This window comes from Grammomys surdaster, unplaced genomic scaffold, assembly GCF_004785775.1.
Source record: "Grammomys surdaster isolate TR1022 unplaced genomic scaffold, NIH_TR_1.0 931, whole genome shotgun sequence".
Classification (NCBI taxonomy): domain Eukaryota; kingdom Metazoa; phylum Chordata; class Mammalia; order Rodentia; family Muridae; genus Grammomys; species Grammomys surdaster.
The window spans coordinates 242,316-257,953 of record NW_021605350.1 but is presented as its reverse complement, the minus strand read 5'-3'; the positions used below and the strand labels follow the sequence as shown (position 1 = coordinate 257,953).

The 15,638-nt window shown below is 37.6% G+C and overlaps 1 gene segment (V, D, J or C); it reads left to right on the top strand.

Moving 5' to 3' along the window:
• The first annotated feature begins 12,547 nt into the window (after positions 1 to 12,547).
• On the top strand, positions 12,548 to 13,241 carry LOC114634279. The segment is given in 2 exon segments: positions 12,548 to 12,623; positions 12,805 to 13,241. Coding segments are annotated over 2 exon segments (513 nt in total).
• Positions 13,242 to 15,638: the final 2,397 nt, after the last annotated feature.

Genomic DNA, 15,638 nt, shown 5'->3' with positions numbered 1-15,638 from the left:
GCAGACCAAAACTCAACAATTTTTTATTATCTAAATCAAAAGGCTCGTTCTCTTATAACAATAAATAACATACAGTAGGAATAATTATGAAAATTATTAGGTAAAAATGACATTCAAAAAGTCTAGTCTGTTCATATTTGGCAATTCAAAAGAAAGTATTCTATTATATATCCCATCCTGGTGAATTCATAGTTCTTTATCTAAATCAATTTTTATCCTACTTGTACTGTCATCCTAAAAATATTTTCTTAGACCTAGTACATCTTCTTAAATCCTAAACAACTTAAGCTTATAGTAAGACTATAACTATCCAGTCTTCAACAGATCATAGGCCTGAGAAGGAGTGAATATTACTGAATATTCAGGACACCCGGGGATGCTACTTCCAAAACTACATAAATGATTGAGACAGCTGATAACCTGGACAGTCCCCAATATCCTCAAAACATTGGAGTATTTATTTTCAGCTGTCTGGCCCAGAATATTTGACAGAAGTTGAATATGATGATTTCACAGGGACAGCCACAGAATCACTTGGGATACACTGGCAATACACTAGGGAATTCTTTGCTAGACCTCACTGCCAAAGGATGACATTAGAGCAGGTGTCCTTAAGATCTGCAGCTCAACTTTCTGAGCTGATTTGCATATTGAGACATTAGCCACAGTGCAGAGTCCTCAGACAATCTTTAAAGGCAGCATGTCACTGCCCAAGAAACAACCTCTTGTCCAGCTCTCAGAAATGGGGACAGCTACTTTCTTGCTGTTGGTATTGCTGCTCTGGATTCCAGATGAGAGGGTCCCACGTTCAGAGCAACCACTGCGGGCATCACTGTTTTCCATGCTTTTCTGTTCCAATCATTGAAATTATGGCATTTAAGTGGTATCAAGTTTCTCTTTTATATTATGGCCTCCCAGAGTATAGCTCATAACTACTGTTACAGATTCTACCTATATGATGCTTTCATACTGGGAAGGGGTGCTTTCAGTATATCTGTGACAGAAAGGTGTGCTTACCATTTCAGGTTCCAATGAGGCTATAATGCTGACCCAGTTTCCAACTTTTTTGCCTGTATCTCTAGTCCAGAGAGCCACCATCTCCTGCAGGGCCAGCTAAAGTGTCACTATATTTACTTTTAATCGTATAAAGGGGTGTCAGAAAACCCAGGACAATATTCTAAACTCATCTATTTAGCATACAACCTAGCATCTGGGGTTCTGGCTAGGTTCAGTGACAATGAGTTGGGACAGACTTCATTCACCCTAACCAGCCATCCTGTGGAGGCTGCTGCTGCTGCAATTTATTATTATCAACACAGTAGGGAGTTTCCTTCCACTGTGGTCCAGGGCTAAACATAAATATGTCTAGCAACTCATTGAGCCTCAGTCTCTGAGCTGTGTCTTTTCCAAGGCATCTCATTTAGAAGTCTTGTTTTCCAAAAGGGTGAAGCTGTGAAACAGTGATTTCTTAAAATGATATGTGTTTTTGTCTCACCATGTATGCTTTGTAGGTTTTCATTTTGGATCTTTATTAAAATCCTCCCTGTTGTCTTGCATATACAAGTGGGCGTTCCACAATATCACATTTCTACTTTTATTTGCTTGAAGTTTCCATAATCCGTTTTTACTGGATCACACAGGGAAGCCTGAAGCTGCTTTACTGCTAGCTTCTGCTCGTAATTTTGTGTCCATCACGGGTGCCCATCCATTGTCTTAGACTCATTAGCTCTTCTTTTCTCCCCACCAAATACTCACATAATTCTCTACAGTATCTTCTACAATGTGGCCACATTCTCTTCTTGCTTTCTGTACTTTTTGCTGTCTTCTCTTGTGGGAGAAGTACTGAATCCCACTCTATATCCCAAGCTGATCTGAGAATCCCTATCTAGATCCCAGTGATTGAATTTCTAGCTTACCTGCCCCTTCCCCTTACTTCATGACTAAACAATTCCATAATCAGCTCCTCTTCATTTTTTATTTTTTCCACCATTACATATACATGAACTCTAGAGGCTAAAGACTATACAGCCATGATCATGTGAGGCTTATTTCCTAGACACACTGCACTTCTTCATGAGCCTTCTTTGGGCAACTGTATGCTCTCTATATAGAGTGGGAAAGCTCAACGGAGTGATCCTGAGTAACTTTGCCAGATACACATCTCTGAGTTTTTCAAGCTTACAATCTTGGTTCACGATATTGAAACTGCATTGTATTAGTTTCCTTTTGCTACACAATAAGTTAATACAAATGTAGTGACTTACAATAAAAGCACCTTTAGTCTTGGTGGAGTTTGTCGGGGTTCTCTCCTCACAGTCTTACAGGCTACATTCAAGGCTGCATTCACATCTAGCTATGCAAATAATCTCCTTCTAAGGCCAGTGAGGATGCTCCACAGCTTCCTTTTTTTCGAATTTTGAAATATGGTTTCACTAAGCTTCCCATGATGACTTTGACTTTGTAAATGTCCTGACTCATCCACTCATGTGCCAGGATTAAAAGCCTCATACACCTATTCATTTTTCACAGTTACTGATGGGAAGTGCAGTAAAGAAATCAGGAATGGTATAGAAGATTTCAAGAATACTATTTATGAGTCTGGCCAAGGAGAATTTGGCTGAACTCTGTGCCTAAACACAAAAAAGAAAAATTGTATTCAAATGCACAGTGAGTCTTTTCTGCAATTAATCAATATGTGAATCATAGAACAAAATTTGACACATATATGTGATTTCTCTTTTACTATGGCTGAATAATATTTCCTGCACATATGTACTATTTTTATTACCCATTCCTCTGTTGATAGCTAGTAGGTTTATTTAAATTATTATTATTGTGAGTAGTGCAGCAATAAATGTGTGTGTGGATGTATATGTATTTAATGATGACTTAGATTTTTTCAGGAATGTACCTAGTATAGGCACAGATGAATCACAGGATAGTTGCATGATTTCTTGAAAACATCCCATAGTGTAGCCTTTATTTTCTATATCAGGTTGTAGTTCTTCAACAGCAAATACTGTTTGCTCTTTCTGTATAGCCATCCCATCATTTCTACACACATTCACAATTTTATTTTTATTAATTATTTAGGTGAAGTGATTTTTATGTTTCTACTTTATTTTCTATCATATTGCCAAAAAACATGAGAAATCTACAAGCCATAAAAAATTATCTAGAATCGCTATTAATCTTCAGAAGAATACAGGTTATTGATATAGTGAGACTATTTTTCCCTTTAAGATATCCATTCACTCAGAAGAATTTGGATATGTTGAATATTAGCACTCTATGGGATATAGGATTGGTAAAGATCTTTTCCCAATCTGTTGCTTGCCGTTTTGTCCTGTTGACAGTGTCCTTTGCCTTACAGAAGCTTTGCAATTTTATCAGGTCCCATTTGTCAATTCTTGCTCTTAGAGCATAAGCCATTGGGGTTCTGTTCAGAAACTTTTGCCCTTACCTAGGTATTTGAGGGTCTTCTCTACCTAGGTATTTGAGGGTCTTCTCTACTTTCTCTTCTACTAATTTCAGTGATCTGGTTTTATGTGAAGGTTCTTTATCCACTTGATAAAGGACTTGAGCTTTGTACAAGGAGATAAGAAAGGATTGATTTTCATTCGTCTACATGCTGACCTCCAGTTTAACCAGCACCATTTGTTGAAAATGCTGTCCTTTTACCACTGGACGGTTTTAGCTCCTTTGTCAAACATCAAGTGACGATAGGTGTGTTTGTTCATTTCTGGATCTTCAGTTGTATTCCAGTTATCTTCTTGCCTATCTCTGAACCAATACGATGCTGTTTTTTATCACAATTGCTCTGTAGTACAGTTTGAGGTCATGGATTGTGATTCCCCCAGAAGTTATTTATTGTTGAAAATAGTTCTTGCTATCCTGAGTTTTTTTGTTATTTTAAATGAATTTGCCAGTTGTTCTTTCTATCTCTATGAAGAGTTTATATGGAATTCTGATGGGGATTGCATTGAATCTGTAGATTGTTGGGTAATGTTGTTTTTTTTTCCTCTATATACTCACATTGAGGATTCAGTAGCTGACAGCACATTAAGGTTTTGCTTAACTGAAGGTGTATTTACAATGGGATATAGAACTCAGTTGTAACTTCTTGATCTATTATTTTTCCCTTCACACAAGTTCAGGCAACTTTCTATGATGTTCCAAAGACAAGTAACACATGATAGCAGTTGGACCATCCAAGTAGAGAAATTTTTTATTTTAGATTATACCACTGTATAAGGAGATTGTGTACATCTTACACCATAAAAATGACCACATCCTCAGCCTTCATTCTACTCATTTGAAGCATGAAATATATATGTTTCCTGACGTACTTTGACTGAGCCTGTCAAGAAACCCAGAGTCTAGTTTCAAAATCTTATTAAGTCTGTAGCTATGACCACTGTTTCACTTCTGTACAACTCTCTCAAGTAGGTTAGGAGAGTCTGATTTGATCTATCCTAAATGGAGGTCAGGTCTCTACTGATTATAGTCAGAGATAATGCATTCTGAATCCCAGTTTCTTCAAAGGATATTGAGAGTTTGAGAGACAAATGTGAGGTCATATGAAATTATTAGTCACTGAAGTATTTAATAATTTTCTGTCATTTTTTACTAACTCCCAGGTGGTTTTGCACTGTACAACCAAAGTATCTAATTTCAAAAATTACCCAAGAATTTCTTGCAGTAAAAGGCCTCCTTAAATTCCCTCACAGGATTTCTCTGGTTGTATGTGACAATCATCATTAGAGCACAGTTCTCTATTTCTTTGTAGACCTTTTCCCTCATGTCTTGCAGGATAAATCATGTTCATCACCCATATCATCTTAAGACACAAGGGAGTCAGCATATTCCTAGAGCCCTGGAAGTTCTGCCTTCCTTCTTCACCTCTGACCTCACCTAGGGTCCAGAGCATTAATAACCCCAGGAATCACAGAAGAAACCTCATCCTGAAAACTCAGATGTTGGAGCCAAGTGCAGAACAGATTTGATTTCTTCTAATCCTTGTTGAAAGGTCTTGATGGAGATCTATATGCAGATTACCTGTTGAGTAAAGTGATATGGAAAGAGGAAGTGTAGGGTGGACAGCCTACGAGGTTAGCCACTAAAATTTTATGTTACCAACAAGAGAGGAAAATAGTCAACTCTGAAGTTCTGGATCTGTTTGAGGGACATACTGCATAAAACTCTCAGTGTTAATACAGTACTGGAGACTTGGGGCATGGAACTATGTGTACCAAGCAATGTTTGCAATGAGAAAAGCTACTCTACTTTGCCTCTTCTAGTTAGCACAAATAGTGGAAAAGCTGACATTTATAAAATCTTCAGAGTTTCTGTTATTTAACATATTGCACCTTCTTATAGATCTCCTACTATCAGGTGAAATAAAAGAATAATAGAAATAAATATTATAAGTAATCATTTTCTGAATATAGTAAATTCATATTAAAAATCATGTTGGTAAAACTTTATGGGTATAGCTCCTGATATAGTAGAAGATACAATTGGACAGAAACATTGGTCCATCCTCTGCCTCTTACAAACTTTAATGTGTTGAGCCTTAGTTGTGGGAATATTTTGTGGATACTTCTTTTCAGATTGGGTTCCACATATTTGCATTTAGATTAGAGTAGCTTTCTGTATTGGTTTTTAACTGTTGCAAAGAGAGTATGACAGTATAAGGACAATTTACTTAGAATTATTTAGTGTATAGTTAGCAGTTATACTGGTTGGAGAAGAATTTAGATTTTCCTCCAAAAATCTATGAATTCACTACCCCTGTATAGTTGATTAGGTTTCTAGTGCCAATATGTATCCCCTTGAATTCCTATAGTCATCTTATTGCTGCAGGTAGAATTTCAAGTACTATATTTAAGTCATATGGAGAGAATGGTTAGCCTTGTATTGCCCCTAATTTTAGTGGAATTGCTTTAAATTCCTCTCCATTTAATCTGATGTTAGCTATTTGCTTGCTATATATTGCCTTTATGGTATTTAGGTATATGCCTTTTATCTCTAATCTCTCCAAGTCTTTTAACATCAAGGGGTGTCATGGTTCCAGCCTCAAGGGTACAAAGCACATTATAAGCCTAGAGACTCTCTCTTCCTGATGCCTGCAGATCCAGTTGTAAAACATTGTGCTGCTTTCACAGGACTGTGTCTGCCTGCATGCTGCAATGCTCAGTGTGACAAGGACATGGGATAAAACTTTGAAATTATTAAGAAGCCCCAAGTAAATACTTTTCTTTATAAAAGTTGCCACGGTCATGGTGTCTCTTTACAGCAATAGACCCCTGATTAAGACATCCTCTTTGTACTGGTATGCATTTGTCCAGGAACATTTCTAGCACAGGAGTCCCAGAATCATATGATAGTTCCAGGTTTTCTTGAGGACACTCCACTGTGGCAGCGTCAGTTTCCAGTTCTTTCAACAGCATATACTGCTTGTTCTTCCTGTACAGTTTTGCCATTATTTATAGTCACTATAATTATTTCCTCTTTATTCGTTATTCAGGAGAAATAATTTTTCATGGTTTTGCTTTGGATTCTATATGATAGTAAAAAATGAGAAGAATTTGCAATCCACAAAATATCATCTAGAAGTCATCAACCATTTATAGAAGAACACTGGTTACTGATACTGTGGATCTTTTATTACCATATGTATTTATTTAAAAGAGAATTAGATAATGTTTCTTCTTCTGCTCTGTATTGCCATAGTGATGTTCTTCCTGAAGGAACCATCAAGGCTTTGCCTGGATGTAGTTGTGTTTCTCCTGGGCAAGAAATCAACTGTAACATGTTGATTTGTTTTCATCTTTTATTACATGTTGAGATAATTTTCTATTGCTTTCCAAACCTAAGCAACACATGATGACAGTTGGACTATCTAAGTAGATAAGTTATTATTTTAGCCCATAACAATGTATAAGGAGATTTTGTGTCCTGTACACAGTAATAAACAACATTATCCTCCATTCTGCTGATTTTTAGCAAGAATGTCTTGGCTCCACCTCATGGCTGATCTACACGGCTTAATGACTTACTCAGTTATTGACAGAACATGCAGTTAGGAGGTTGTTTCATGTCCAGTCAAGACCCATGGCCAGTGAGTCTGTCAGGAAACTGAGGGTCCAGTTTGAAAATCTTACAAATCCGTACCTTTTGCCACTGTCATGGATCATGTATCATAGATTTCAAGTAGGTGTTTCAATCACTTTGTAGGAGGCTCTGATTTGACCTGCAAGAGATGGAGGTTATGTCTGTACTTATGATAGCTAGAGAGAATGACAATGTAGTATGAGGCCATGTAAATTTTTTAGGCATTTAAATATTTAAACATTTTCTTAGGTTTCATACTAACTACTGAGTGGTTTTCTCTTGCACACTCACAATATCCCACTTAAAGTATAACCCAATATTTGCATGCAATAAAAGGCCCTTTATGATTTCCTGACTACATTTCATCCCTTGTATATGACAATCTTCATGAGAGCATAGGTCACTTTACTTTAAAAGTAATTAAAGTTAATTTTTAGTTTAGGCAAAATCCAAGCCAATAAATAAATAAATATATTACAGTATAGAAATATAACTTTGAAAACTTTGATCCTGTATTTATTATTATGTCACTTTGAATGGGATTATTTATCATGTAGGTTGATTTTCAAAATACTTTTTAAAAACTTAATTAATTAATTAGTTAATTTTTACTTATTCACTTTACATTGCTCTTACTGCCCCCTCCTCATCCTATCCTTCCCCTTCTCCTCTAGGAGGTTGCAGGCCTCACTGGGTATCCCCTTCCTCAGGCCCTGGAACTTCAATTCTCAAAGATGCTAGGCTGCCCAGCTAGTAGAACAAGGACAGGAAGAGCTTTTGGGACAGACCTCACTCCAGTTGTTCAGGACCCACATGAAGACCAAGCTGCTCCTTTGCTACATATGATCAGGGAGGCCTAGTTCTAGCCCATGAATGTTCTTTGGTTGGTGTTTTGCACCCTGATAGCTCCAAGGGTCCAGGTTAGTTTTCTCTGTTGGTATTTCTGTGGAGTTCCTATCCCCTTCAGGACTCACAGTTTTTCCTCCTATTCTTCTGTAAGAATCCTCAAGTTCCATCCACTGTTTGGCTGTGTGTGTCTGTTTCTATCTGGTTCAGCTGCTGTGTGGAGCTTCTCAGAGAACAATATGCTCCTGTCTGTAAGCATAAGAGAATATCATTAATAGTGTTAGGTATTGGTGCTTGCCAATGAGATGGGTCTCAAGTTGGGCCAGTTATTGGTTGACCTTTCCCTCAGTCTCTGCTCCCTCTTCTGTGCCTGTATTACTTGTGGACGGAATAAATTTTGGGTTGAAAATTTTGTAGGTAATGTGTCTCAATAGAGAATCTACATTGACATTTCTTCCTAGCTATAGGAGGTGGCCTCTTCAGGTTCCATATCCCCAATGTAAGTAAGTCACAGCTAAAGTCACCCCAATTTTTCTCAGTAAGAATACAGACATAAGAATTTTTTTGAAACACAGTCTTTCTAGATTGACCTGGCCATTCTGCAATGTACTCTGAAGTCCAGCACAGACTTTTACTCACAGAAATTCACCTACCTCTGCCTCCTAAGTTTGAAAAGACATTTTAAATCTTAATATTTGTGTCATGAAATCTTTGAATGTGTGTGTGTGTGTGTATGTGTGTGTATGTATGTATGTATGTATGTATGTATGTATGTATGTATGCATTATGTATATATGTGCCTCATATTTTCCCAATTGCAGGTCCCTATGGGAACATCACAATTATCTAGTCTTTATCACCCATGACTGTGTGAAAAGGAGAGAGGGTTTCCATCAGCTCTAAGTTTAACCAGAGCCTGGTTGTCATCTACCAACTGGCCTGGTACCCCTGGAAACCAGGGCATCCTCCTAAACTGATGTCATCCTAGACATCCACATGGGCATCTGGAGTTACTGTTCAATTCACTGGCAGTTGATCTAGGGCAGATTGTATTCTCAACAACAGGAGCATCCTTGTTGAAGAACTGGAAGATCATTGCAGTGTGCAACATTATAACGTTCTTCCCTTAGTGCTTGACTCTCCAACACAAAAAAGCCATGGTTACTTGCATTATCTGCCTGGCAGCCAGTGTTTCTGGTACTTTGATGATCAAAGTTTTCAGACTCTAAAAAGGAAATAATAAGCACAATCCCTCCAGGATTCATGGAATATAATATAGTTAAGTTCTCTGTGTAAGTTTCTATTTTTTCTATAACATTTTCCCACACAGATTCTGGCTTGAACAGAATTATATTTCTAGAATTTAGAAATCCAACATAGGACTCCATGGCCTGAAGTTAAGAAGTTGGCAACCTACAATTCCATGTCAGGGCTTTAAGGACACAGTGCCCAAAAAACAAGATTTAGAGTTCAGCATGTCAGCCAGTGACTGAAGCAACAGCTTTTCCCTCTGTACACAGCCTGGGAATCAAACACTCTCCTCTCTGTTCTCAAATCAGTGACCCTTGCCATTTTCAACTAGATTTGTGAGTCCTGGAGATAATTCAGGGGCTAAGGTGTCTTTGAATTATTTTTGAGAGGTAGTTCTTTGAGACAAGAATAAGTAATTATTTTTTAGTACTTTTGCATATCTTCTTAGTATGATTTTAAAGGTTACCTGACATGAAACATTCTCATTTTTATGTCTGTGTCCATTGCAGAAGTAATTGTTTGGGAACAATTTAAGAATGTTCATTTCATGTTAACCATTGATATTCTTCAAATAAGTGATCTTTAATTTCCAATAATGACCTTATTTTACTTTATTGAATTTCTGACATTACCTTTGAGTAAATATTACCTAATTATAAAAATTAGTAGTGTCTCAGTTATTTTGTAAAATAATAATCATACTTACAGTAATCATGGTAAATTTTCTCATATCAAAGTACATGCATTTGGCAGCAATGTATACTTCAAGTTGACACTGAATAAGAATGAAACTGATTTGGCAGCAATGTATACTTCAAGTTGACACTGAATAAGAATGAAAGTGAAGTAAAATCACATGTCAAAATCCCACAGTCTCCATGGATTTGGGATATGGTCAGAACACACAGGCAGCAGCTGAGCCTCAGAGGGCACTTACATACCAGCTCTGCTCCTTGTCTCCTGTCCTTACTGAAAGAGTCAATTGTATCTACATATACTCATAATACATAGGGTTTTGTTTCATAAAACTAATTTCTTTTAAGATCATTATATATAAACCACACTTATACCCCATCTGGATGAGCTTTTATGTCAACTTCATCCAAGCTAGAATCATCTGAGTGGGGGATACCTCAACTGAAAAGATTTGTACATATGACTGGGCTGTGGGCAGACCTGTAGGGAATTTCTAAATTCCCTCTTTATAGGGGAGGATCCAGTCTGTTGTTGGTGGGGACAGGCTTTGTTATTGGATGCAAGTTCTATAACAAAGCACTTTGAGAAAGCCATCAGAGGGAAGCCAGTAAGCAGCACTCCCCCATGGTTTCTGTTCAGCTCCCTCCTCTGAGTTCCTGCTCTGTTTCAGTTCCTGCTGACTTCTCTCAGTGATATACTGTTATCTGGAAGTGTAAGAAGAATATATTCTTTCATCTTTGGTTATGATATTTCATCATAGCCATAGTAATCCTAACTAAGACACATACCTTACCCTTCTCTTTCTGTTCCATGTTTTTTTTTCCCACAAGTTATCGTCCCTCTCCTAGTTTCCCTTATACACATCCACTACAATTGTGTTTGTATTTATATAATTATGCCTAAAAATCCAAGACTTATGAATGAGATGTTTCATGTAATAGTTTTATTTCTAAGTCATTTGTCCACCCCCTGTTTCTTCATCATGGGTCACATATGACTCTGAACTCTCCTTATCTGCTCTCGAATGTGGAGACCCAGAAACCTCAAGCCATACTAAATAAGTATGATTTTGTGTTGATAGTCTGTACCTTCCAGGCTTTTATCTTGTATTTATGACCAAATTTAATATTTATAAAGGGGAAATCCATGGCTCTGTGTAAACAATATGCTAACTAATATCAATATATTCCTTAAAAACAAATTGACCAACTGGGTTTGGGGTCCATGGATACAGTAGTACATTACAACATTGTAGAACACGTACAATTGTTTATGTTTTGTGTATGACTTACAGGTATAATATCCCCTGGTGGATTATTCTTTTTTATTATTTACTTTTCTATTGATGTGATAAACACCGTGAGCTAAGCAACTTATTAAGAAAGTGTTCATTTGGGATTTTGGAGTGTTAGACTCTATGAAAGTAGAAAGAAGGCAGCAGGTGGAAGACATGGTAGCTGGAGCAGAAGTTCAGGTTTCACCTCAACGAATATCTGTATGTGTGTATGTATGTACATATGTACGTATGTATGTATGTATGTATGTATGTATGTATGTATGTATGTATGTATATATTTGTATGCCTGTATATATGTATACCATGTGTATCATGTGTGTGCTTAACTAGAATCATAAATCACTGAGAATCATGTGAATGCTTTGAATGAATCAAATCTGAGTCTTTTATAAGAGAAGCAAGTTCTCTTAACTAATGAGTTGAGTCTCCACCCCAAAACTTTCTTTTAAAAATATTTCCATTTTTTCATTTTCTCCATTCCCTCTCTCCTTTCCATCTATCTCTTACCTCCCTGATTCAATATTCCTTCTTCTCTTCTGCATTCTCTCCTTCCTTCCTTCCTTCCTTCCTTCCTTCCTTCCTTCCTTCCTTCCTTCCTTCTCTCTCCCTCATTCTCTTTCCTCTTTTTTCCTCTTCCCCTTTCACTCCTTTCTTCTTTTACATTTCCCTAGTTTATTTTGTTGCTGTTGCACAGGATTTTTTTTTTACTCAGGATTAAATCAAAGGAACTAATTAAATCAAAGGAACTAATCTTTCTGTAAAACTCATCTGTTGGGTCTAGAGAGATGGCTCACTGGTAAAGAGCACTGACTGCTCTTCCAGAAGTCCAGAGTTCAATTCCCTGATACCACATAATGGGAAACAACCATTTGAAATAGGATCGAATGACCACCATCTGACATAGGATCAAATGCTCAAATGCCGTGGTGATCTATCTATCTATCTATCTATCTATCTATCTATCTATCTATCTATCTATAATATATTCACATTTTATACACATATATACAAACATATATGTATATATGTTAAATAAATAAAATCCTAAAAAAAAAAACCAAACCTCACCTATTGATTTTTAGTGGAAGTCTGTCATGAGACCATCTAGACACATGTGGTTTGTGAGCTTTAAGTTGGTCCTAGAGCTTCTATGTTGACTTCCTTCCCAGTGATTACTTCCTGTCTTTGATAGTACTTTTGGCTGTTGATTTGTCCTGAGTACTCTCATACACCTGTGTCCAGGCAATTTACTTCTTTGTTTTGTGACTATTTTGCATAGGTCCCTATTTGGCGACCCAGCTGCCAGGATTTATAAACCAGGCCTTTGCAGTGATATTTGAAATGTATCAGACCAGCATGGACATCAGGATGGACTCACAGACTAAGGTCTTCATATTCCTATTGCTCTGGTTGTCTGGTAAGACATTTAAAAGTATAGTATCTTAAAAATAATTGATTCATAGAGAAATAGCTATTTCCTATAGGAAGACAATTGTAAGCAGATAATGCCAATAGAAAGGACATTTTAGATTATAAGATTTGTATCATGAAGTCTTTGTGTGTACATATGTATACTAATTATCTATCTCTGATTGCAGGTGTTAATGGAGACATTGTGATGACCCAGTCTCCAAAATCCATGTCTACACCAATAGGAGATAGAATTTCCAAGACCTGCAAGGCCAGTCAGGATGTGGGTAGTGCTGTAAACTGGTACCAACAGAAACCATGGCAGTCGCCTAAAGTTCTGATCTACAGGGCATCCAACCGGCACACTGGGGTCCCTGATCGCTTCACAGGCAGTGAATCTGGGACAGATTTCACTCTCACCATCAGCAATGTGCAGGCTGAAGATCTATCCATTTATTTCTGTCAGCACTATAGCAGCTATCCTCCCACAGTGCTTCAGCCTCCTACACAAACCTCCTCTGAGATTCTAACCAGCTCCCTGCACTGTACATCCTGTGACCTACACACTTCCCCTTCATCCTGCAGGTGCTATGCCAAAGTGTTGCAAAGTTTGGTAGAAAGTTAGTGAACAGATACTTTGACTTGGGAGGACCTTGTGAGAAAAAGAAATGAAGATATTTGTGTGCTTTTTTATTTCTTATGCTTAGATTCTGTGTATCAAATATGATAAATTGATTATCCTATACTCTGGAATGAAAATCTCCAATGTGAGTCTCCCTGGGCTAAATCAAGAGCCTGTCAGGCTATATTCTCACTCGAGGATGCAGAGGAGAACTTGGCTTTTGCTTAGCTCAGCTCTGAGATGTCTCCCTCACTTTTGGGCTCCTGGCAATATCCCTCCACTTTCTCCTCTGGATAAGATTATTATTTACACATATAATGTTGAATTTCAAAACAATATAAAATTATATCATGTATTTTGACAATCTTCATTCTTCTTGTTTCGTCTTTCTGTCACCACCTTTCTCTCCAACAAACATTCTTTTCCTAGTCTTTCACATATTTCAATGTGATATACACACGTGCCCATTCTCTCTCTCTCACACACACACACACACACACACACACACACACACACACACACATGCATGCACTTACACAGGATTTTATGAGTTTTAAAAATATAGGATATGGGCTGGAGAGATGGCTCAGTGGTTAAGAGCACTGACTGCTCTTCTAGAGGTCGTGAGTTCAATTCCCAGCAACCACATGGTGGATTACAAGCACCTGTAATGAGATCTGATGCCCTCTTCTGATCTGTCTGAGGACAGCTACAGTGTACTCATATACATAAAATAAACAAATAATTCTTTAAAATATATATATATATATATATATATATGATACAAAAATCAGAGAAAACATGAGGATTGAGTTTTTAAACAACATATCTGAACTATGCTTCCTATTCCTAGGATACATCTGCCTCTGTTCTCTTCTCATCTACTTTCCCAATGTGAAGACTGTGGTAACTCATTCTACCCAACACTACATTAGTGGTAAATATGATTTTGTATCATGAGACTAAAGTCTGTTTTTCTATCTTATAATAATTAACAGTGTTTGATATTTGTTGAGGGAAATATACTGTACTTCAATAAGAACACTATGTTAATTAATCTCAAACATGTGTTAATTAAAAATTAGTTGAAAACATATGTTGTTCTTCTTATTTGTTTTTGAGAGAAGGAATCATGTCCTGTTAAACTGGGAAGTGGCGTTTGATCACACAAATTTCCACCTATCTTTTCCTAAGCACTGTGTTCAATAGTATGAGCCATCACATCCAGCCTTGAGCATCATTTAGAAACCCTGAGGTAGAACAGGGTTACAAGTATTTGTTCGAGAACTCCAAATATCCATAATTTCTTCTCAAAAAATAATTCCGTTTTCTGTCTTCTCATGATGGTTTGTTCCCATTCTGCTGCTACTGCACATGAAGGTTTTGTCTCCACTGTCTCCCCTCAAAGACCATGGGCTCTTTCACAATGCAGTCCATTCTAGATTATCTCTAGGCCCCACAAAGGACATAATATAAGTAATTAATAAGTGTCTTGAAAAATATTACTATTGACTAAGGAGGATAAAGGGCTATCAAATGAGGCTTCTAATATTGTCCGTTTCTTTTACTGGAATATGATGAGAAAATAAAAATTACTGTAGTACTTTTCAAAGACAATTGTCACAGAGTTATTACAGTCATGGGACCAGTTGGAGGCTAAAAGCCAATTTGTTCCAGGTCATACTCACACAACACTTCTAATTGTGCTGTGTGGTTCAAAAGGCCACTGTTCTAAGTTTAGGTTTAAAGATGTTCAGAATGGTTTTTAGTGTTTTCTCTTTTCTTTTATAGGATATTTTCTTTATTTACATTTCAAATGTTAGTCCCTCTCCAGGTCCTCTCCGAAATCCCCCTATCCCATTCCCCTCTGCCACTATGAGGGTGCTCCCCCACCTACCCACCCACTCCTGCCTTTGTGACGTGGCATTCCCCTACACTGGGACATTGAACCCCCACAGGAGACAAAGGGTCACTCCTCCCACTGATGTCTAACAAGACCATTCTCTGCCACATATGATGCTGGAGCCATAGGTCCCTCCATGTGTACTCTTTAGATGTTAGTCCAGTCCCCAGGATCTCTGGGGGTCTGGCCAATTGACACTGCTGCTCCCCCTACAAGGCTGTAAATCCCCTCAGCTCCTTCAGTCCCTTCTCCAACACCTCCATCAGGGACCCTGTGCCCAGTCCAATGGTTGACTGTGAGCATCTGTTTCTGTATTTGTCAGGCTCTGGAAAATCGTCTCAGTAGACAACCATATCAGGCTCCTGTCAGCATGCACTTCCCAGCATCTACAATAGGTTTGACAGCTTTATATGGGATGGATCCTCAGGTGGGGCTAGTGGCTTATTTTTTTTTAATGAGCTACTATTTAGTGTCCGAAAATTCAGTTTTGATATACA